Source organism: Suillus fuscotomentosus (genome assembly GCF_016647785.1).
Source record: "Suillus fuscotomentosus strain FC203 chromosome Unknown F5891scaffold_223, whole genome shotgun sequence".
NCBI lineage: Eukaryota > Fungi > Basidiomycota > Agaricomycetes > Boletales > Suillaceae > Suillus > Suillus fuscotomentosus.
Window position 1 is genome coordinate 17,906 of NW_024539735.1, and position 23,527 is coordinate 41,432.

The window sequence follows — 23,527 nt, forward strand, 5'->3', positions numbered from 1 at the left end:
TACATCTGAGTTGTCGCACCGCTTCATGTAATTCAGTAGCACACTCATGCAAATTCAGCACTACGATCGAGGAATCGTCCAACTCAGGGCGCAGCAGAGTCCAACCTTCGACATCTACTCTCTGAAGCACTGCAATAACACGAGATTGCATGGTGTTTGCCTCAGGAACACCGGACCTGTACCCTAGCTTGTCACTCAATCGGTCCAAGGTGGAAAACAACGCGATGACATCCTGTTTGAAAGTGTACAATGGTAGATAAATTGTATATATAGTGTATATCGAGGGAATACATACATCATTGAAATGAGAACGTGTTCACCAACGTGTTTGAGACTTCGCCTGTTCTGTAGTCTTATTTCTAAAGGAAGAATAAAATTTATTGTGAGTATGATGATAGACTCAGAGTGATGAACTCTGACCGTTGATAATGTGCTCGTTTGCTTTGCAATCGAGCTTTGCGCCGTTCTTCTGCAGTTTTATACCGTGGTGCCATTGTGATAGCGATGGGAGACTAGTAGTTAGGCTAGTACTGTACTAGTATTACACAATAACTCACTGTACAGTTTGGTGTTATGCGAGCCTTACTTCGGGACAGATGAAATGTGCATGTACATAGGCAACATTCAATCCAAATAAAACGAATTAAATTCTGCACTGCGTGTTATATGTCAGTATCACTGCACAAGTTGATAAACAGGCAAATCTAAAGCAAACCATTGCAGTAGATATTCACCAGACACGACTGCAGAATGTGTTCGGGCTGTACATTTGACAGCATGATATATCATCATTGCACGCATCAGGGAAACGTAATTCAACTCCGTAATACGGAGTTGAATTACGTTTCCCTGATGCGCAAGTCTGATGTGCAAGTCTGATGATCAATCGTAGCATGTAGCACATTCGGCTGGAGCAAAAAGCTTATTGTGAGGCCTAGGCTATGACTCATTGAATATGTCCAATCTGAGTGCAAAGCTTATTGTATATGATATTGCCTGCGAGGTACAGATTGTTCATTAGGGATACCCCACAATATTTTGTCAAACACATATATCCATCTGGCGACGGAGTACATAGATTGTTCATTGGGGACACCCCACAATATTTTAGGTACATAGCAATAAGTACGTAGTGACAAGTAGCGACAAAAACAACTACATTTACATTAAACTGTCTCGCCATTCCACATTGCCAAAGCAAGACGGAAATGCTGCATGGCTTCATGGAGGGTGACAAAGTAATGGACTGTTGTACCTGGGGCACGAAGCATCCGGGCAGTAATTCTATGTATAGTTAGATGCGTTATGGACCGGAATCAATTTAAAAAATGCCTACATTTCGCTAAAGAGTCCTACACCAACAACACTGGTGGTTACGAACCAATCAAAATGGCTAGCAGGGTCAAGGTCAACGAGTGTCTCAGCGCTGGTGTCAGACTCCGCTTCATTATCCCCCTCATTAGGAGGAGGAGGACTCGAAACCATTATCGGCAAGGACCATCTCAGAGCCAATCCAAAGATCATCAATAGAGACATCTGAGGAATTGTCCTCGATGTCTGCAGAGTTGTCATCTGAACTATTCAAAACTGTGTAATTATGAGTAAAATGAAAGAAAAAACGAAGGCGAGTTCAACGTACCCCTTTGCGCATGGACTGGACATACCTGGTCTTCAGGTCGGCAAGGCCATGCGTATGGTCAAGGAGATGACGGGGAACTGTGTAAAATGTGAGGATGAGAAAATTCTTTGAGAATATCATAATAAAGACTTACCGTGACCGTTCTGCACCAAGTGAATAGCCTCGATGAATTGCTCCATTGTGAAACATGGGTGACGGAGCATCTGTACAGGTTGACTGTGGGGGCATCTGATGTTGGAGTGACTGTCGTTCATGTCAAGGAGAGACAGTAGGTGTAGAGATAATCAGGGTATCAGTTCGTGTGTAAACAAATACAGTATGATTGGTATTGCTTGGTTTGTGAAATATATCCTGAGTCATCAAAGATGAAAAAACTTCAAGGTCAAGTAAGGACCTGAGTGACAGTTCGGTTCATTATTGCACCTGTATACAAAACCAAGTAAAAAAATTGTCAGTGAGTGACATATGAAATACGAACGAATTGATACTCACCCAACATACAGATGGCGCCTCCCAGGTGGATGAGCGCAGAACAATTAATCTGGCTGCAGAATGAGCTGCCCAACTACTTACAGATGCAAAAGGAGAAGAAACTACCTTGATTTTTTGAGTCGCTGTTTCCGAGGTGGTTCAACGACTTTCCAGAAGAGATAGAGCTAAACAGCAGCCCACCTTGTGTCGAGAACACCAGTATTGATGAACATGGTGGAGCTCTTATCAACTCCGTTAACAAAACAGCCCAGCCTGATATTATAAATGAACCTGAATCCGCCGAACAAGAAGACAGCGAGTCAAACTCACGGCTGATGCAAGCAGGAGAACGGCGCAGAGTACGTGGTATTCACGTTGTCCTATTTATAATATATAATAGTTTTTCTTGGTTAGCAATTGCGGGAATGGTTTCGGAATAATTCTAAGGGAAAAACTACACCTGGCAGTAGCTCAACCGGTAAAGCCCTATCTGCACTACTTGGCCAGCGTGCGCGAGGCACTCGAAACCTCAAAGAAGTTGAAGTGTATTAAAAACTTCACTATGAGTCCAAAGTCAAACCATTGGTCTCTGACGCACTCAAAAATAATCCTGTACAACCTACACAAAGGCTAAGCGCAGTCCGGCAACACACCACTGATTGCTTTGCGGATGAGTCGGACGAAGTTAAGAAGGAAATTCGGGAGGAGACTGTATGTCTTAATGCTGCCAGAAGATTGGGTGATGTTGTGGGACAGGATTCACGAACAAAAGAAGAAGTTTATCAGTACGTGATGTACTTGATCAAAAATAGTGCTGATCACTTACAATTTAAAGTGCGATTCAAGAGCTACCAATCCTTCTAGGTCAAATCTTCGAGGACCTCTCAGTATTGATGGGTGGATGGCACTACACCCTTCTCATGGGTTGAGTCGACCCTTTGTGTGAAGGCAACATTATGACATTAAGGTGTGTTGTTTGCTCTTTGTTGTGCCAATTGCACGTGTTGATTCATCAATGCATCAATAGCTACCACCACGGTAAAACTGCAGATGGTCTGAGCTTCAAGGCATGTACGCCAAACTTCCATGAACAGTACCTATCACCATTTGAACGACACCTTGGATGCATCTATGGTAAGTGATTCCTGGCTATGTGACTCAAAATTATGATTAATGAAAATTTACCATGGGTGCATCTTCAAAGTCCACGCTGCCAGTGGCTCCCTCATCCACCCCAACCTCACCTCATCTTCCACCTGGCCTGATCTCACTAGAGGACGAGTCAACCTCACCCCATCTTCCACCTGGCCTGATCTCATTGGAGAACAAGTCCTTGGTCATAAATGTGCTTGATCCCTCTCTGGACTTCAATGCACTTGCAGGAACGAAAGAACATGGTGAGTGGTTGATGCGCACTGACTTGAACCCTATTACATTTGCTTATAACATGACAGATACACCAATCACTGCTTGGAGAAAGTCGACAGCATTTGATGAATACCTGCTAACTACATCATCCCCCACCTTTAATCGCACTCAATGGCCAGGTGTCAGCGTGGCGGATCCATCAGTCGAAGCTATTCCTCCTCTCATGTTTCATCCGTTGTCATCGTTTCACACCACCCTCTTGCCCCAGCCTGCTTCGCTCTTGGCTCAGCAAATGAATCAATTTTCTGCACTTGAGGAGGTCAATGGACTTTCCATGGAACTGCATGGCAATCCATTGCCATTCAACCAACCAATGTTCAATTTGGGGCCGCACACACCCCCAGACGCCCATATTCCATTGTCCTTGCTAATGACTATCACACCGTCACTCCTGTCTACATCCACACCACCCGAGTCAATTCATTTCAAGTCTACCGAACATCAACCCCTATCAGCTCCTCATCAACCATTGTCCATTGACTGGGCATCTTCTGCGGCTTCTCGCCAGCTGTCACCTTGTGACATCAGGGGAGTCTTGGCTGGTAAAACTCTCCAACCCAGTTTGGAGACAGGGACGGTGTCTTTGTTACCTGTTGTCTCTGCTGCCTCCAACAGACGCACCAAGCGCCCACCATGTCCTTCTACGGGAGCTGCTGAAGCCAACAAAATTGGTGTCAAGCAAGGAACAAAGCCTGCACCAAAGAGGAAGCAGACCGAAGTCCAGCGCAGTGGTGAGGGGTCGAAGAAAAAGTCTCGCAAGTAGATATATTGTAGTCTGTCATGTTTTTAATGTAGCTACCTGAACAATATATGAAGTGTGGAAGCCCACAGAGGTGATGGCCCTCATCAACAAGGGCATCCAGGATGTATGGAGTCGAGCCTTTGCGTTTTGATACCTCTTGACCCTCGATGTTCTGTTCAAGAGCGGCCATATAGTAGGGCTTGCGTTTACCACAAGACTTGCGATCTGCCTCAAAGATGTGAGGTTTAACCTGCAGCCCCGTCTTGCTCACATTGAGGCAGGTGGTAAACCTGCGCTGCAAACCATAAGGCGAGTACCATACCAATAGACTGGAAATTCTCACATGTATGCCAACCGAATGGCGGCAGCACTTGCATAGCCATGCTCATACACAGCGAGATCATGGAACTTCAAAGCAGATGATCTCAGCATATCTAGTAGTACTAGTACTTATCAACTTTTTTGTTTTTGCTTCGACTTATTTACTTGTGGGACTTGTGCCCTTGTGTGTCACTCGTTGTGGATTTTAATTTACAAAGCAAGTGAGATTAAGGAATGTGCTAGTAGGTCACCGGTGATATATCATTAAAATATACAAGTACTGCAGCCAGGGTAATCTATGATATATCATGTTCTACTGGGGGCATTAAGGTAGGAGATGATATATCATTGAAATATGCAAGTACAGCGGTTGGGGGAATATATGATATATTTTTGATATATCATGGCTCTACTGCTGGTATATCCTCAGTAAATAGGTGTTATATCACAGGTACTACTAGTAGTAGGTGATATATGCAAATACTGCAGCTGGGGAATATATGATATATCTTTGATATATCATGGCTCTATTGCTGGTATATCCTCAGTAAATAGGTGTTATATCACAGGTACTACTAGTAGTAGGTGATATATGCAAGTACTGCAGCCGGGGAATATATGATATATCTTTGATATATCATGGTTCTACTGCTGGTATATCCTCAGTAAATAGGTGTTATATCACAGCGCTATGATTGATGTATCATCTTCCCACACATTGTGTCATAAACCAGGATATATCACCTTCCTTCTACCATGACAGCAATATAATACATCATAATGACATTATCGCCTGCTGCCAGTAGGTTGAAAATCAAGCCGATAGCCCGAGAAGCACATCGCAACAGTGAGTCATGTTTCTGCTTTCGCTTTGGTATCACAGTTGATGGTGCAACTTGTTGGGAGTAGATCAGTACAGTTGCTTTTGGACAAATTTTCATACTGCCCGAACAATGCAGATGTTTGAACTTATTTGAAAATGACCGACCGTGTCTGGTTTTTCTTGTGGTCCAGTAAGCTTGAGTTGGGGAGGCTGTCGAAATGAGCGATCATTGTTGATGATGATTTATATTGGGAGGGAACGTACTTGGGCTGCGCAAATGATCTTGAATCTGTTCGTCTAATGTTAACGTTAGACTAGAAGGCTAGCTGGTAGATCTGTTTCTTTGTGTGAGCCAACGACTTGGAGACACCACTAGCCTAGATTGCTGATCGTGATTCATGACAGATGTGTTATTTTCTGGTATATAGTCGAAGCCCAAGTTTATATGGGAGCGTGTGTCATGATGAAGGTGGCAAAAGGAGGCAACACCTATATGCGGTACTTTCTATCAAAGGGTAGTGTGGAGAGCTCGAGAGTGATTTGACTCGAAGCTCCAGCCTGAGCGTACACCATCACGTGACCATCTTACTTCAGGGACGTCAGTTTTCATGTTCTATTGAATTCAATTGTGTTACAGTCGTTTGCATAAAGATTTTCAGTTGCGAAACCGCGCAACACGTGTTTGTATATATTTGTCACAGTATGAAATGGGTGGCCAAAGTCACGATACCAAGGTATTTTCCTGCTCTACAAATACATGTTGCGCGGTTTCGCAACTGAAAATCTTTATGCAAACGACTGTATAAGATCTGATTTACATCCCTGCGAATTTCAGGTACCCTCAAGTTCTGCGAGGTTCCCTCCTGAATTCTGCCTTAGACCAGGGGTGTACATCACAAATAAATGATAATATTCCTGATCGGATTTTCAAAATTTGTGCGGCTTAGCGGCGAAGTTGAAGTGTAATTATAGCCAAACATCCACCATCATGCCGACTCCCGAGTGCTCATACTCACATCAATTCTACAAATATAGCTTTGCGCAGCAATCTACATCTGTTTTGCATGTTGATGTAGATGCGCCATATGTGCTGACAGATATAGATGCGGTCAAAGCAACGACAACGGCGAGGAAGGAGAAACATGCGAGATGCTATGGATTCTTCTAAGGGAGATCTCAAATGATATCTCTGAGGATGGGGAAACGACGGCCAGCTTTTATATCTTCCGTATTCTCATGGGCACGATTCTGATTGATTTAGCAGAATTTGTTATTGCTGTCAGATGCCTGCAATAGCGTGTTTGATTGATTACGGGCATTGTATCATAACCTCCATTATCAGTGGGACTGAACACATTTGAAACACTCAGCAAAATAAGGCCAGACGTTCGACAACACAGCTTCATCAAAGCTGTGGAAGCTGGGAAGTCCACCTGCCGTCGACATGCTCACATGCACACTCGTGAACAAGTGGGGATTACTATTGAGACCGCACAGGATCTTCAAGCGTCTTTAGCGTGGATACCTTTGCTCTCGACCAAGATTCGTGATGTGGATGTCCTTTTTGGTCCAGAGAGTAGTATCTCCCCTGACGACGTTGCTACCGAATTTCTGGCTCCCGATGAGTTTGACTAAAGAAGTTCAAAGCATTAATGAAGTCAAAACGCTCCAAAGAATACTTTTGATTTCGATGAGTTTGACCAGGTTAAACAAGGAATAATACCACAGGCCATTCTAGATCAGATTGAGGTTGTCTAACTACAGTCACAAGCATGATGGTTGGAACGAGGTCACATCAATATTGTCATTGGGAACGTTTCACAATACCAGCCACAGACGCAACCCACCATCATTTGCGCGTCAAGTCTCTCCCATATCGTGCTGCATCAAGCTTCGTCGTGTCGGTGTCGCGTAAATCTTACCATCGCCTCGTTCGCAGAATGAACTGGTTATTCTTTCAAGACTAGCAGCACACAAATCGCACGAGTGAAGAAATTTGTATTTCTGAATTGCAAAGAGCGGAGTGCTGCCAGAGACGGTTCAAATGAGTGATTTATGCGAGGGGACTCACTCTGATGAACTACTATACTAACTATGGCCCCAGTACCTAATGGCAGGTTATGATATAAGGGTCGTAATTGGACACGCTCCTGCAGGTTCTACCGAAATTTCTGCCGTCTGACCTGATAGCAATAACAATTCTGCCAAATCGATCAGAGTCGTGCCCATAAATATAAAAAGCTTGCCGTCGTCCTACAGTGTTCCCCCATCCTCAGAGATACTATTGAAGATCCCCTCAGAATATTCCATATCACTTCGCACAGAAAATGCGTTTCTCCTTCGTCGCCATTGCTGCTGCTTTGACAGCATCTATGCATGTCAGTGCATGTAACACATATTGCCAATCAAATACAGATTGTTGCTCAAACATGGTTTGTGGACTTGACGTGAGTATGAGCAGGTCGCTGTGCAACCAGGATTCAACCGTATGACTCACCTGCGCGCCTTAGAATGGAGTTTTGACCTGCATATTGGTTGGAAATTGAGTCGGCAGTACGAAGGGCACGCGGGGACAGTACGTTATGCTTCTGCTTTCGCTTTGGTACCATGGTTGACAGTGCAATGCCTAGTTCGCAGTCAATCAGTACAGTTGTTTTGGGACAAGTTTTGGTATTGCTCGAGCAATGTGGATGTTTGAACTTATCTGAAAAACGATCGATTGTGCCTGATATTACTCGTGGTTCATTAAAGTTCAAGTGTTGCCGGAGCTCCAGCTAAAGCCATTTCTGGCATTATGGTTTGACCGGTCAACGATGTTAATTGGTTGACTACGCTACTATCTGCAATCGACATCCCCGTTACAACGACAAAGAGAAACTAGGAGACGAGCAACTCATAGTCAGCCAACTAAAATGACAATGCTATCCATGGGACCCACAAAATTATTAGCACATCTAAGCTTGATCTAGTTGGCCAGCATCAGTAAATGTCTCCCTGCCTTCATACCACGCTTGAAACCCATCGGGAAGGGATTGCATTTCCGGTGCATTCGTCGATAGGTATGTGGGGATGACCGATTGCTCCCTGTTCGCTTGAAGACTAAATAGTATTCGCGAAGCGAGAACGCTGTGCACAACAATCTGGGGTCTAAAATGTCGAATATGAGCTTTTGACGATATATATATATGACCAGGCTAACACGTTTAACATCTCGCTGTATGAGAGCTAAGGGTGTGCTCAGTTCTTCGAAGCCTACGTAATCAGAAAAAAGCTCACAGGGAACACAGAGATGACAATCACATTAAGAGTGGATACCACTATAGAGATGTCAGCACGAAAATCATAATAACAATGGTGTTAATACTTGTGATGCAGGACATGTAGAGGAGTCCATCGCCGTAGACACTTCTTATTAACGTGTTATGAAAACCAAAATAGTGCCGATATTTCACAAATACAGTGATGAGCATGAGAACTAGAAGTGAATCGTCAGAATAACATATTTGAATTAATCGCCACCTCACCAATCTCGAAGATCATCAAGAGTCCATACCCAAAAGCACTGCTACGAGCCCCCTCAAGCGTGCAAGGCGGGCCAGCTGGAAAAAATGAATATTAAGACCAAGAGGCGAACTTTAAGACCTCGCCTTCTGGGTTGCTGAAATGGATGGGGGCGGCACTTAGGACCACACACGTCACCATGATGGTCTGCACTATACGAGTTAGTGATGCACAAGGAAATAGAGACATCACTGCACCAAGCCAAAGGATAAAAGAACAATAAGATTGGCCTTTTTGTTGCCGGAGAAGGCATGAACCCTGGCGATCAACAGACCTGTCGTGAATGTGAATGCCCGATGCTAACATGGTATGCCAAAGCCAACCTTCCGAGGCAATGATGCCCACGAAATGTAAGCCTGTGAAATGTCGTCGTAAAGTCACATCATGAAAGCCGTCTGGACCGACCATTTACAGCATCGTTAAAAGGTGCACACTATATTTCAATGTGAGTTGTAGTCGATACTGCGCTGATAAAGGTTGTGCTCACATCTTGGGTGCCCCATGTCTTGACAGCGGCTGGTTAATAATCAGCTTTGCATTGTAGTGCACACCGCTGTATCTCACAATACGAGGTCATAAATGCACCAGCAAAAGGTACATATCGTGAAAGTGTGAAGGTAATGCGAATAATTCCCCACTTCCGTCCCCAAGTCCATTGGACCTACAAGAAAAATTAGCGACGAGACATGGATGGCTGATTCCACTGACTTCAGAATGTGACGTGATAAAGTAATCATAAATCTAGTGATACATGAGAATCATTATAAAGAGACTGGGACGATACGACTTACTAGGAGTGCTGATGCAGCGACTTCAGAGTAAAAGAGAGTTGTGAATAATGACAAGCACTGTCATCGGCCAACCTTACCGTTAGTATACTTTGGTAATTAGATGATGCATTAGAGGAGTCGGACTGCAAAAGCACAAATGAATTACCTTGGCTAATTGCAAACCGAAGGTGTTTGAGACTGACATTTTCGAGTGATACAACAGATGAATGGCAGGCTGTTAACAATAAGTACTGCAGCAGTATGCACTGCAACACAGTGCACTGCTGTGGTCGTAGATGACACGTAGCAACGGCTGTAAGTACAAAGAAATATAAGGCGCTCAAAACTGATGGTTATCTGATGATGCATGGATGATCATACATTGATGCGAGGCACTATGTCGCACTATGCTGTGATTGGAGCACAGCATGCATGATGGTCCAGAACTTGGAGATTGCCGCTGATAGCAGCTTACACCGCACACGGTGTACCAGAAGGAACGGCATTCAGAGATCTCATACAAAATAACCCGTCTGTCACGTGACGATGTAACGTCTCGCGATTGTTGGCTCCATCAAGAGATAGCAGCCAACGTTAGACGAACAGATTCAAGCTGTGCAGTGCGTTCCATCTTCGTACGACCTCCCAATATCAATTATTAACAGCAATAGCAATAGAGGCTTGTTTTGACAGCCTCTTGGAGTCAAGCTTCCGCGGGCAAGACTAGGCACGAATGATCATTTTCAGATAAATTCAAACATTCGAGCAGTACAAATTTTTTCCAAAAACAACCGTACTGATTAGCTCCGAACTAGGTATTGCCACACCCATCAACCATGATAACAAAGCGAAAGCCGAAACATGACTCACTGTCGCGACGTACCGCTCGGGCTGCCGGCTTAAATTTCAGCAGGCTGGTCGACTACGCAGATAAATTGGTTGTTCTAAGGGGCACAGGTGAGTCATGTGGTTGAATCCTTGTTACCTGCCTTGCTCACACAAGAAAGCTGCTCACAGCATTCCCATAGTTCGCATGATTTTCCTTTGGCCGCACACTCTGCACTGGCAGACATAGATGCTGTCAAAGCAACGACAACGGCGAGTAGGGAGAAACGCATTTCATGTACGATGTGATATGGGATCTTCTGAGGGGGGATCTCTATTCTCGAATGATATCTCTGAGGATGAAGGAACACTGTAGGACGACGACCAACTTTTATAATGCTTTTGGGCACGATTCTCATCGATTTGGCAGAACTGTTGTCACATGGACAAATTTCGGCGGAACTCGTGGTAGCATATTTGATTAACAGCGATCATCAAATCATAACCTGCCTGCAGGCATCGACGATTCTCTTCTTCGTAACCACAAAACCCTCGCTCGAATCACCAGTCTCGTCCTAACCCCTCACTCTTCGCTTCATCATTTGAACCTGCGCTGACCCTGCCAGTGCACCGACCAAGTCAAGAAGTAAACATCAGCCTCTTGAACTCAAGCTTAGTAGTGGACCGCGGGAACTGAACTGATTGGCTATGAACTGGGTATTGCACTATCAACCATGATATCACAGCGAAAGCAAAAACATGACTAACTGTCACGGCGTGCCACTCGGGCTGCCGGCTCAATTTGTCCCGCAGACCAAACTTCCTTGCTAAGGGGCGCAGGTGAGTCATGTGGTTGAATCCCTGCCACACAGCGACCTGATCATACTCACACTATCGACAACACAATACAAACCTAGGCAGCAAATGCTGCCTATGCAAGTTTCTCCCTCGGTCGCACACTGTGCACTGACAGACATAGATGCTGTCAAAGCAACGACAACAGCGAGTAGGCAGAAACGCATTTTATGTACGAGGTGATATGGGATCTTCTGAGGGGGATGAGGGAACACGACCAGCTTTTATATCCTGCATATGCTTATGGGCAAGATTCTCATCGATTTGGCAGAATGATTATCATCGTCACATGGGAGAAATTTCGGAGTGGAATCGATTAATGACGACCATTAAATCATAACCTGCCAGCAGACATCGACAATTATCTTCTTCGTAATCACAGAACGCTCGCTGGAATCATCGGCCTCAGTCATTGCGATATGTACTCGGTCGATATCTCTCTTACTCGTTGCTCCCTTATCTAGTACCTGCAATTCGCCTACGTCACTAGTAGGTCAGCGACTCTACAACTGCTGTGCAGAGATAATGGGGTACCTTTTGGAAACCGATACTGAGTCTCATTCGTAGCATGCGCTTGGTCGGAGATCCCTGGTACAGTAGTCATGGTACAGCTCGTTCTACAGTTTTAGACAACACGACGATATCAAGTTATCCCATGGCAAACCCCGATGACCATACACTTCCCTGGACAAAAGGAACAGCGTCGACGGAATTAGTAACTATCAACTAACGCACTGCCAAGTTCCTCTTCCTCATCATCTGTCCCTTGTACCCCATCCGACACTCGCTCGATAAAGAAAACTACTCCCCTTTAAATGTCAAGCACCGTATAGGCAGTACATTCATCATGACACGCGCCTGCAACTATCTCGAAATCCAGCTTCAAGTTAATAGATCAGGGTCAACCGACCACCCGGTTCTTGTTCTCGACCATCAGATATACAATTGGTATCCACGCTTCTCACTAGACGGGTATAAAATATGCGTACACAATAAACGCGCAGCCCGAGTGCACGCGGCGCATAGAGTAGCGTAAAGTACATCAATGACCAGCACCGGGATTGGTACAACGTGGGGTGGTGCGTGTGTGCGGTGTAGGAATAAGTACGTGATGAGGTATGAAAACACGCGTGGTGTGCGAGGTATAAACGTGTGTGCTGTGTCTACTATCTGAGACACGCAGAGATGCTGTTCTAGAAGTCTCTGTGACGAGACTTAATTGGGTCGTTCCATCGAAAAAGTAAGAGGTTTACGCACCGACTCGAATCTGAACCCTATGACTCCAACTCGAAATTAAGTGAATCCCGATCCGAGTCCATGACTCTTGCGTACTCGAGAAATAATCTGAGGGATGTGGATAAGAATAAGAACAAGTCGACATTGCGCGCGAGATGGAATTCAACATCCAGCCCTTTGCGCGCACCACCCCACTCACCTATATAAATAAGCCACCATATCCTCCCTCCTCCAAAAACTCAAACTCCACTCCCTCCCTCTCCTCGCAATCTTCTTTGCAAGGTCTTCATGTGCACCATGCCCGCTCGGGTCCCCGCGGAAGAAGAGGAGCGAGTCGTACAGGTCCGAGTAGTCGACTTGAATGGGGACGTAGTGCACCCAGGGAGCGATACGGTGGGTGAACCTTTTTAGGTTGGGATTGTTGATTTTGGATTGGATGAGGGATTTTGTTGGGTAGAAGGAGGAAAGGAAATCGTTGAGGAAAATTAAAACACGAGAAGAAAAGGAAACGCACCATTCAGGATATACCGTAGACTTGAACACAACCGAATTACTCGTCATGAGTCTCTTGAACCGACTCGACCAGCCGTTCCCATCCACCTGCCAAAACATCAGTAAAACTAACACCCAGCAACGCAATAAACAAATAAGACAGGACTCACATCAAGGACATACTTGTACTTCACAGCCTCCTTAAAGCCCATCCTCCGCCGCCACTCCCACCTTTCCTCCACCTCCTTACACACCTCCTCCTCACACTGACCCGGTTTGCCAGCGAACGCTACATCCATCATCGCAGGGTTCACGATTGATTTCTTAAAGGTCTGCGTTACGACACCGTCGGGGGACGACGGATCGGTGACGAGAGCGTCTATGGTTTTTGGGTGGGCGGTGGTACGTTTCTCAAGGCCAGAGGAAGGAGAAGAAGAAACAAGATCCATCAAGCGTCCCCTCTGCGAATCCTTCCAAGGCTTCTCCTTCCCATGATGAATCCCCGTATTCAACCCCCTCCAAAGTAACCTCTCCTCATCCTTCTGCATCCACGCTTCTTCCAGGTCCCCTTCTTCTACACCCTCGACGTCATCCACCCAACTCAACATGATCGGGACCCTGATATCAGAATGCAATGGGCTACTGCAATAGCTGAACTGTGGGATTGGGAAGGGGTACGCGACGGGGCCGGGGCCGTGGCTCAGGAACTGGCCGTGCTGGGCGAGATGGGAAGGGTGAGCGCAGGGGTCCATGGCGAGGAGGTGGTCGTGGATGAATGTTCTGGGTTTTGGGGTATGTGGGGGTGGGGAGGGGGGTGGATTGCGTGCGACGCTGTTCAAGGGGCAGGCGTGCATCCAGCCACGGATGTACGGGGGTGGGTCTTGTGTTTGGAAGTCGAGTGCTTGTTCGGGTGCGTGTGAGAATTGGATATGGTTGGTAGGGAGAGAGGGAGTAACGTACATTTCCCCTTTTCCCCAGCCTCGACAACCTTTCTCCTCATGTCATGGGTGAGAAAGACATTTGGGTTGTCATGGGGGCTGAACACAGCTCTAAACAACGGCAACTCGTCTTGCACGCCCTTCAGCAAGTCTAGGAGCTGATTGGCGGCTACTAATAAGTTTTTGCGAGCGTCTTCGTCTGCGGGGAGTGACTCGTTTCCGATGTGGACAGGACCTGAGGTTGTTGATTTAGCGATGGTGTAGCTGTGCTGGTGACCTTCGTGAGCGAGCTGGATTTCTTGGAGCCGTGCAGGGTTTATACCCCAGAAAGGAGCGAGGTCGAGGTTGATCTGGTCGTACTCGTCTGGGAGCTGGACGTTGTGCTTTTGGACGTATGCCCACCTGTTTGGGGTTAGAGGAGGGTCTGAAGGGATGCGAGTAACGTACCATCTATCGAAGCCAGGTGGAGGTGCTCTGGAGTATCTGAGGTGGTACTCACGAACTGCTTCGGGAAGCGTTTTACTAGCGCGTGCGAGTTTTGCATCCCACTCTTTTTCTGCGTGTTCGATGAGGTCAAGGATGGGGTGTCTACCGCCTGGATGTACTTCGAGGAGACCGTCTGAGCGGAAAGTGTGGGAGGGGCGTTGTGGTGGTGGTTCAGGGTATAGGGTATCAGAGTCTAGATCCCATGGTGATCCTGTAGGTGCAGAGCGGTGTGCTTGATACACTCGAGGGAGGTATATACTAAAATTTGTAGGAAGGTTAGTACTGACCACTGAATGACTTGGTGTTAGGGTGAATACTACGAAAGTGGAAGCAAAGATGACCAGAAATATATAAGCTCTGAGTGATCTGCGAGTTATTCGGAATGGGGACATTGAGGACCATTAAAACGCGTTCATGGTGCATGTCCTTTAAGAACTCGGAACATTCGGAACTTAATCAATTCATCCCAGCATCCCCGTCAGGGTGATAAGCAGGCTTCACTTCAAATTAACTCGGATATAGTAGTGGTCTAGGCACTGGCTTCTTATAACGCCGCCATCACACGCGCGCCCGGTCACCGACAGTGTCGTAATTTGCTAGACACGAGAAAGGGAAAAAAATCGTTGACGTGATCGATTGCAGCCCAAGACGACTGCAGGGTCAAGGCACGCCATAGAAAACCCTTCAAGTCTTACGAAGAAGTTGACAAACTTCCTGGTAGTGAGGCAGGTATAGTGGGTACGTACTCCGTAATTGTCGTGGTCGCAAAAGAAGCTCATAAGTACGAGCGCATCCGAGTTTTGTACCGACGAGAGACTATGAGTTGAACAGTATTACCCCGCTAAGTTACCAACTCTGGAGGATTAGCCTCCAGAGTTTCTGTACCCTTATATCACATCTTGGCACGCATCGGTACACGTCACGGTGAGATCCTGTCCTAGCTTCGTACACGCTTGAATATTTCTCTTCCGAGTCTTCAGTGCAACAGCTGTCATGTCTGACACCAGAGGCATGAGACTCTTTTGACTGGCTCTCAGGCCGGAGACCCAGTCAAATAAGAGTCTGCCATCGCGACAGATGCGGCCGCAGACGTGTTCAGATTCATAAATATATGTTCGTATTGCCGATGCTGTCCATGCCATGATCATATACATGGAACTTTTCTGGTCTTTCAACTATATAGTCCCCGGTCCATTCCGAGCGCTCGTTCAACTTGGACCTCCCCCTTCCACTCTTAATGTTACTGGCAACTCATCGCTATCACTGAACATGACGGCCAGATAGTTCAATATTTGGCCGGCAGATACAGCTATCGCTATGACCAGGGCTGGCACTAGTATTACTCAATCATTAATCTGCAACCTGAATCTGAGTCGCACAGTTTACACGACACATACACTAAAGCGACCTGATAGGCCTTATGCAAGCTTCACTGGTTCCTTCTGGACCAAAAATCAAGGCCAGACCAGCATCTAAAAAAGTCGAGTTGGTCGACACCAAGTCGAAATCTGTTCTGATCAAGCTATATCTGGTATAGCTCAGTTGGACGATGTTCGGTTTACGGACAAGTCTTAGACTGTTACATCAGTGGTATTTCCCCGCATCGCCATCGCCGTAAGCTCACCGTAAGTTCCAAACTTCTATCTGAGAAGCGAAGGGTCTTTTGTTGATGGCAGACCATACCAGACTCAGCATTCCAGGTATCAATATCCAATTGCAATGTACGTAGGTGCCACCACGCTGATAACGAAGAACGGACTCCTCATACCGTGAGCGCATAGCGCTATCTTCATCACCGTTGGGTATCAGATCTCCTGACTTCTTCGATGTCTCGGTGGACATATATATAGGCAGGTAGCGGGTTTGAACACACCGTTGTCGTCAGTCTTGCTAAGAACACAACATATGGTAGAATAGAAACATTCATACAAGTGCGTTCCAAGGAAGACATGAAAACGATAAAGTCAATGAACAATAAGTCGCTCACGGCAAGTAATTCTTCTCCAGAGTCACAGCCTATTTAATGTCGTGAGTATGAACAAAAAGCGAGTTTGAATGATGTCGTTATTGGCGGGCGCCAGAAAGAAAGAAAAGGAGAAAAAGTCTATGGAGCGCATATAATCGATGAACATCTGATAAAAGTGACACAAGCCGGCAACAAAGACGAAGAGAAATACTGTCCGCATGATACTTTCAGCAAGACAGTAGCAAGCGGGAAGTAATCCTCTTCATCAAGCGAGCGACAATTAGGCACATTGGCGAGGAGCGTCGACACCACGAATGAACTGTCCTCGTCTTCATGTCCTAGTACGGGAGGACAACAGGGGAAGAGTGATGATTATGGTGTGGTGTCTAAGGCGGAGTGGGGCAGGTAAATGAAAAAAAAAACGTCAGTAGGTTTTGACCGAGCCCCATCAGAGGTTGTACGACATATCAACGAGAAGGAGCCTCGCTGCGCAGTTCCTTCATTATACCAGGGGGGGCTGTTCGAAAAAAGAAAAATAAGTGAGCGAAGAGAATGCTTCCAAATTCTAAAGAAAGGATCTGGTCTGGAGATAGAATTCCCTTCTTGACCGTGCCAAGGAGCCAGAGATGCGACGTGGTTTCGTATTAACTGTACAGTTCTCGGTCCATTCCGGTCAACGTTCGACCTCGCGCGCTGACCAAGCCTTTGCACTCGAAGGTCTCCTACCTTACTCCTACCACCGCCGAACGTTTGCTATCTTTGGGTGGTGGGTAGTGAACCAGCCACCGCTTACTCGATGATCCACAATCTCAAGACCCTGCATACATAAATCCGAGTCTTTCATACGATACGCGCAGCAAGCCGGCCAGCGAGGTTTTTGATAATTCAGGCCTGAATCTTTACCCGTTGTATATGCAACATTCTTCTGGCTCTGAAGCTTGCATATGGACCGAGTAAAGAAACAGAGAATCTCTATCTATCATGATGTATACTTTCTCCAAACGAGACAGCGCCGAATGGAGAGTCGAAGCAATTCTCTTCATCACTACTGAAGAATCCGACGCAAGGAACAGCCTACTATAACGGGAAGAACGTTTCTTTGATAAAACAAAGGCTTCAAAGAAGGTTGTCGTGGGGCACGGGGCGGCTCCGGAGCACGCAGGCTTGGCGCTGACCCCATTCACCTCTGATAATAGTATACCAGGGACTAAAACCCTGTATTTGTCCCACACGGACAGAGTCGAATGGGATTTCAGAGAACACATGCCGCTTTTACCATGCGGTAAATCATGCCCGCAAGAGCGGCAAGAATACGGTGACTCCTGACTCAGGAAGCAGTCGGAGGTTGTGCCACGTAAATATGCCATTGATAAGAAAGAATACGATTTTTTTTAAACTACAAGCAAGCGCATAGTCATGGCCCCTGGCCCCTGGGATATCTTAAGCTGTTCAGGCACCGTAGGGGAGTCGCAAGAGGAGACATGCCAGGAATAAGTCGGAGTAAACGCTGGAGGAAGTGGTCACTGGTGTTGATGGAAAAAATATGATGCTGCTTGGATCTGCTTTTGATTCTCGAAGCTTCTGAAGGTTCGATGTCACTGGCCAATCATGACACATTCATTGAATTTCTCACCCTTCACTTCCTAGCTCCATGGCAGCAGTTCACAATTTTGTGGGCTCGATCTTCACACAACAGCAATGATGTCAATCTAGCCTTGTCATCCACCAGAGTTTTAATGCCGAAGTTTGAGACGCTGGAATGGCAAAAGTGTTGGAAAGGTGTACAAAGAACGAGCGTGTGTTGAGTTTTCAGTTATATTTAACAGCACTATAGTCAAAAATAAGTTACGGGTCCGTATTATCCCACAGTTCTAGATGATCCACACAAGATGCTGTTTGGATCTGTTGAGCAAAGACCATCCTCGGGGCAACTGGCAGGTTTTCAATGACGTCCCCTGATTCGTTCGCTGCTAGTAGATTGAATAGGATGTGTGAGGCGAGAACACTGTGCATGACTGTCTGTGGGCTTTTCTGATTCAGCATCAGATATGGAATCAACTGTGATGGGGTTTACCCTGGCCCATAGAAACCACAAACAAATGATAACTGGGCAATCTGGTCAAAAACTTATCTCGAGGCTGAAGGCAACTTGAAGATACTCACAGGATGCACAAGCATGGTTAGCCAGTCCAACATTGAAAACACTGCAAATGAATGCTGTGATCTTGACAAGGATCTGTAAAGGACTCACGAGTAATGCACAGCATGTAAAATACACCATCCCGATATATAGCAGTAACCAACTGACCATTCTCCGTTCGGTGAAATTTGAAGCGTTTGTAGAGTGTCAGGAACATCAACACTAGCAGAGGATCGTGAGCGCTAAGCAGAATCATAGAAACACTACGTACCAAGCTGAAAGATTGTGTGCAAACCGTGAATGATGCTTTGTTGTCCTTCCCATGCGCCACACTGAGGATCTGGAATATGGGGTCAGTAGAAGGCAAATATGAAAAGGAAACACAATCTGACTTCCAGATTGATTCACGACAATAATTATAACTGTTAGCATAGCTGCCGTTGTGGCCTAAAATGATGTGTAATCTTTGAGCAACAAGAAAATGGCCAGGACGAAGGACCAAGGTCACCATGCCAAATGATGATATTGCGATCAAAATCCTCTTTTCGCCACCACAAAACGCATATGTCCTTGCCACAAGCAGCACTGGAAAAGAAGTCATGAGGGTAAAGCGACTTGACTTGGGGCTGATACTGACCGTCAGCAGCAGCAGAACCCAAGGTAGTCATGGCTAGCAAAACACATTGAGCGTTCAGAGCTTTGAAAGTTATTGAATACGCAACTGCCATCTACGACAATGAACATCCCAGGATTAGGCTGAAATATTGTCAGGTACTTGAATTCTGTCACAGAAACTCAAGCTTACAATTCCTCTTTGAAGTGACTGAACGTTGTCTATGGCAGGGACTTGTCAATAAAGAGCGAGAAGTAGACAGACGATCCTGAGTACTCACAATATCGGTACATAGCAACACTTGCAATCGGCAGATAGCGAGAAATGACAAAGGCTATCCTCATAATCTCCCATTTTCTCCCCCATGTCCAGCGAACCTGATATTATGTTAGTGTTTTCATGTGGCTATCGAACAGCACAAACCTCCGAGTCAAAAGTAATGCAGAAGTCGAACAGCTGGAAAAGAGTTTGGTCATTGTTCGACCATGTTATTCGTTGCTCCATACCAAAACCGCTGTGGACACAACTGTCATAGAAATTCAGTTGTGCAGGACAAACAACAACCCGACGAGCATAGACTACCTTCGACATACTGAATTCGAATAAGAAAATAAAGGATGGCAAGTGAAATAGGGTACGCACTGCCATAGTTTGACGTCCATTGAGATCCGCACACTGACCCATCCTGAGCGAACGAACTTGAAATAATGATCGTCTTCCTTTTATGTTGTCCGCTGAAGATAGTAGAGCTATGTGGGTGAGTATCATAGTCACATACTCCATCAGATGCACTGACAGGCTTACTATACTTACCTCATATGCAGCCTAAGTATATGGTAATTCCATCATCATCAAACGTTCCCGACTTGACATCTGTACCCCTGAGCTCATTACCTCAGAACCGCTGTGGTTGACAACGAGAACGGGGGTAGTCAGGGTTGATGAACCCCGCTTTTCCAGAGACTTCAGAGCATGTGATCCACATAAGTCCACATACCAATCAGTAAGATGATTGGCACAGCGGGCCCGGCATGGAAGTAGAGAAAGTTGGCGCAGTACAACCTCATTGAAAACCCGTCTCTCACGTGGCCTGGATCACGATTTTGAAACCTTATGGAAGAACAGCAAAAATGGGTAGAATAATTTCGAATGTTCAGCGTGTTACGCGTAAAGCAGTTGCTGCTGACAGGCGAGGGAACAAATGAATCATTGGGAACGACTGGATAACTTACACCTGGTAAGTATCCAAAGTAAATGCAAAATCACATGCATGCATAATTTCACACACCTCAATCTTGTCTCATGCGGTCAGTGCCGTTGATGAGCAACGATCCTGCAGGGGATGCGGGCAATCAGAGAAGCGATGCAGTTCTTTAGGATTCATCACGTTGATCATTACGTCGGAATGAGGAGTGCCTCATAACTTAAGAACGTAATGACAAAACGCTCGAAAACCTCGTCAGCTGTAAATTTGCCACGGACTACCCAGCAGGTAAGTTGGAGCTTCAAAACGGGCCTGGCACGGTCGATCAAAATATGAAAGCAATGAACATCAGTGATGTAAAGCACAAACGATCTAAATAATATGAGCATGGTATCTCCAACTCGATTCATGTGTCCTGGGTCCAATGCCATGGTATTGAAGACCAGCCACTGTCGACGTTGCAGAATGCGCATGCATGAGTGGGATCGAGCCGTAGAGGAGTCTGAGAGACATTTGAAGACGTCTGCGTTGTAGAGACGAAAGGGGTTTGTGTACCTGTTGTGTTTGGGAGGGAGAGGTTCGTGGCGGTTTGGGATCCTGTAGTAGATGTGGGCGTAGTTGGTGAAGGCTATGTTGAGGGAGAGAGATTTGGGCCTGTTGGCATTGAGTATCGCAGGCTCAGGAGTGATTCTCTTCACCGAGTGAGTGTTGGATGAGGTGCAAGGGACACGGACACAGTTGACGAGGAAGAGGAACTCCGAAGAACGCTGTACCTTGATAGTAGTGGCCGGCCAGCCGCGGTTAACACTATTACTTGGTTTCGAGGGAGTATAGAGTCGTTTGGGTATGCCATGGTCCAACTTGATACCGTCGTGATTGTCGGATGGGGGGAAAACATCAAGGGAGCTGTGGATGATGGAGAGAGATCAAAACGAGAAAACAGGAATTTCAAGCGAGGGGTTTGAGTTGGAGGTTGAGGATCATAGAATACAACAGTTGTTCTTTATCATCAGCATCAGCGTCGGAAGTATCGACGAAGCTTGAGTATTACTGTGACGCTAGTTGTTGATACTATCGGCTACCACAACTTCGGACAACCACCGGTTCGGACGGGCTCAGGTATTTTGCCGCATCACTGCCGCAACTTGCCGCACCACTAACGCATCACTGCCCCATCACACCGAAACCAACATTCAACGAACACTAGGGTCATCGGGGTTTGCCATGGAATAACTTGATACCGTCGTGGTTGTCTAAAACTATAGAGCGAGCTGTGATGGCTGTGGCCATGATTACTGTACCAGGGATCTTCGACCAAACGCATGCCAAGAATGAGAGTGAGTATCAATTTCCGAAAGATACCTCATTATCTCTGCGCAGCAAGTACTTGCAGGTCACTGGCCTACGAATGGCCCAGGTGAATTCCAGGTGCTACATGTAACGGAACAGCCAGTAAGCGAAAAATGACGCGAGATATCCACCGAGTACATATCAGAGGTATCGGCGGGAATGATGTTAAATTTTTGACTTTGTTGTTGTATTGCAGGGTCAGCGCAGGTTCAAATGATGAAGCGAAGGATGAGGTATTAGGACGAGACCGGCGAGTCGAGTAAGGGTTTTGTGGACACTCGACGCCTGCAGGCAGGCTATGAATTAATGGTCGTTGTTAATTGGATACGCCCCCGTAGGTTCTGCCAAAATTTGTTCCGTGTGACAACAGTTCTGCCAAATCGATGAGGATGGTGCCCATGAGCATATGCAGGATATAAAAGCTGGTCGTCGTCCTACAGTGTTCTCCCATATCATTCGAGATCCCCTTCAGAAGATTCCATATCATCTCGCACAGAAAATGCGTTTCTCCCTCCTCGCGGTTGTTGTTGCTTTGACAGCATCTATGTCTGTCAGTGCCGGATGTGGGACCAAGGGACAATTGTGCGGAAAAGGGAGTTGCTGCAAGCCCTTGACTTGTCTTGGCGACGGTGTAAGCAGGTCGCTGTGTAACAAGGATTCAACTGCATGACTCACGTGTGCCTCTTAGGGAGGAAATTTGGTCTGCCGCTAGCCTGCTTGAAATCAATCGGGCAGCCCGAGCGGCACATCGCGACAGTGAGTCATGTTTTTGCTTTCGCTTTGTTATCATGGTTGACAACGTTGATGGTGTAATACCTAGTTCAGAGCCAATCAGTACTAGATAGTCCCACGAGTTCGCGCGTCCCTAGAGTTCGCGCATTGGCTCTAGCACACGCAATTCTGCACGGAATCCTTATGTATGTTGTATATAGGTTTCTCCCAACATAATACACATGACCATGTAATTCTTTTGGCAAGAAATGAAGTGGATCTCGTGCCATGGTCGAGTTATAGGTGTTCGAGGCTCATTTTGTGCATAGATGACTCCCTCTGAAGGTCAGATCACCACGGAAAAATCTGGGATGCGATATGATGATTATACATGATTATAGAATGCTAAAATAAATTTCTCCGGGGCTACATGCTTGTCAGAATCATCTGCTGTGAATGAAATACAGCCCAGACGTGACAATCTATCCAAAGCGTTACAATGAGACTACACACATCTAAACTCCGCTGTGCCGAAATACGCTGCAGTCGACTTTCGAACGGTGCGGAATGTGAAACGGCACCGCGGCAGACGTGTGACATGGTGTGACGAAATGCGCGAACTCTAGGGAAACCTATGGCGCTATATCTGCACATTTATTATTTGCGCGTTCCGCGGCTTGCGCGCTGCGCGTTTTCGTCAATCCAGAGTGGGCGCGTTTTAATCAAGAGGTTCCGCATTCCCGCACTGCGCGTTTTCGCCAATCCAGAGCTGGCGCGTTTTGATTGGACTCAAAACTCGACTTGAAGTTTCCACCATGATAATTATGATCTCTACTTTCCTTCAAGCAATTTGAGACTCGGACCACTGCAGTATAGTATTTGTACTGGTACAAACATCACTCTATACAATTGAACACGACGAGTCTACGTCGTACGATGGATGAAGTCCTTGTGGT

General features: G+C 46.2%; 5 protein-coding genes across 5 annotated transcripts; 1 reads left to right on the forward strand and 4 right to left on the reverse strand.

Annotated features, from left to right (window-relative positions):
* Positions 1-2,445: 2,445 nt before the first annotated feature.
* On the forward strand, positions 2,446-4,431 carry F5891DRAFT_988465 (uncharacterized protein; the record flags this gene model as incomplete). The annotated part of the gene is made up of 8 exons (XM_041378007.1): positions 2,446-2,469; positions 2,525-2,655; positions 2,740-2,821; positions 2,867-2,895; positions 3,138-3,244; positions 3,385-3,507; positions 3,565-4,269; positions 4,355-4,431. 8 exons carry the CDS (start codon positions 2,446-2,448, stop codon positions 4,429-4,431), a joined length of 1,278 nt encoding a protein of 425 aa, XP_041216802.1.
* Positions 4,432-8,259: 3,828 nt separating this feature from the next.
* Positions 8,260-10,250, reverse strand: F5891DRAFT_259529 (uncharacterized protein). The gene is made up of 16 exons (XM_041371114.1): positions 9,922-10,250; positions 9,854-9,863; positions 9,777-9,796; positions 9,694-9,726; positions 9,550-9,646; positions 9,473-9,501; positions 9,391-9,418; positions 9,309-9,341; positions 9,183-9,259; positions 9,072-9,132; positions 8,949-9,023; positions 8,789-8,899; positions 8,701-8,741; positions 8,624-8,649; positions 8,363-8,571; positions 8,260-8,301 (listed from the first exon to the last, which is right to left on the reverse strand). Exons 1-15 carry the CDS (start codon positions 9,958-9,960, stop codon positions 8,379-8,381), a joined length of 873 nt encoding a protein of 290 aa, XP_041216803.1. The 5' UTR covers positions 9,961-10,250; the 3' UTR covers positions 8,260-8,301; positions 8,363-8,378.
* Positions 10,251-12,563: 2,313 nt separating this feature from the next.
* Positions 12,564-15,076, reverse strand: F5891DRAFT_259613 (uncharacterized protein). Its single transcript, XM_041371115.1, has 6 exons — positions 14,549-15,076; positions 14,124-14,503; positions 13,334-14,064; positions 12,871-13,271; positions 12,693-12,779; positions 12,564-12,638 (listed from the first exon to the last, which is right to left on the reverse strand). The coding sequence occupies exons 1-5, from the start codon at positions 14,977-14,979 to the stop codon at positions 12,710-12,712; spliced, it is 2,013 nt and encodes a 670-aa protein (XP_041216804.1). The 5' UTR covers positions 14,980-15,076; the 3' UTR covers positions 12,564-12,638; positions 12,693-12,709.
* Positions 15,077-17,953: 2,877 nt separating this feature from the next.
* F5891DRAFT_1079606 (uncharacterized protein) lies at positions 17,954-20,076 on the reverse strand (the record flags this gene model as incomplete). Its single annotated transcript, XM_041363420.1, has 16 exons — positions 17,954-18,134; positions 18,187-18,579; positions 18,628-18,659; positions 18,717-18,757; positions 18,805-18,915; positions 18,965-19,033; positions 19,086-19,140; positions 19,202-19,278; positions 19,331-19,363; positions 19,416-19,449; positions 19,499-19,527; positions 19,587-19,683; positions 19,730-19,762; positions 19,813-19,832; positions 19,889-19,898; positions 19,949-20,076. Coding segments are annotated over 15 exons (950 nt in total), but the record flags the coding sequence as incomplete, so codon positions are not given.
* Positions 20,077-20,465: 389 nt separating this feature from the next.
* On the reverse strand, positions 20,466-21,562 carry F5891DRAFT_259706 (uncharacterized protein). The gene is made up of 5 exons (XM_041371116.1): position 21,562; positions 21,284-21,511; positions 20,876-21,164; positions 20,595-20,822; positions 20,466-20,540 (listed from the first exon to the last, which is right to left on the reverse strand). Exons 2-4 carry the CDS (start codon positions 21,406-21,408, stop codon positions 20,766-20,768), a joined length of 471 nt encoding a protein of 156 aa, XP_041216806.1. The 5' UTR covers positions 21,409-21,511; position 21,562; the 3' UTR covers positions 20,466-20,540; positions 20,595-20,765.
* Between the last annotated feature and the right edge of the window lie 1,965 nt (positions 21,563-23,527).

What these genes read in the sequence shown, in the direction of transcription:
- F5891DRAFT_259706 (XM_041371116.1), bottom strand. Translation starts at nt 21,408, where the DNA reads ATGTTTTCCCCCCATCCGACAATCACGACGGTATCAAGTTGGACCATG. An exon ending in GGCCGGCCACTACTATCAAG is followed by an intron (nt 21,165 to 21,283) that starts GTACAGCGTTCT and finishes CAATGCCAACAG; the next exon opens with GCCCAAATCTCTCTCCCTCA. An exon ending in TCATATTATTTAGATCGTTT is followed by an intron (nt 20,823 to 20,875) that starts GTGCTTTACATC and finishes CGACCGTGCCAG; the next exon opens with GCCCGTTTTGAAGCTCCAAC.
- F5891DRAFT_259613 (XM_041371115.1), bottom strand. Translation starts at nt 14,979, where the DNA reads ATGTCCCCATTCCGAATAACTCGCAGATCACTCAGAGCTTATATATTT. An exon ending in GGCTGGGGAAAAGGGGAAAT is followed by an intron (nt 14,065 to 14,123) that starts GTACGTTACTCC and finishes CACCCGAACAAG; the next exon opens with CACTCGACTTCCAAACACAA. An exon ending in ATGGTGGCTTATTTATATAG is followed by an intron (nt 12,780 to 12,870) that starts GTGAGTGGGGTG and finishes CACATCCCTCAG; the next exon opens with ATTATTTCTCGAGTACGCAA.
- F5891DRAFT_259529 (XM_041371114.1), bottom strand. Translation starts at nt 9,960, where the DNA reads ATGTCAGTCTCAAACACCTTCGGTTTGCAATTAGCCAAG. An exon ending in GGGCATCATTGCCTCGGAAG is followed by an intron (nt 9,260 to 9,308) that starts GTTGGCTTTGGC and finishes CATTCACGACAG; the next exon opens with GTCTGTTGATCGCCAGGGTT. An exon ending in TACAGCGAGATGTTAAACGT is followed by an intron (nt 8,572 to 8,623) that starts GTTAGCCTGGTC and finishes TCGACATTTTAG; the next exon opens with ACCCCAGATTGTTGTGCACA.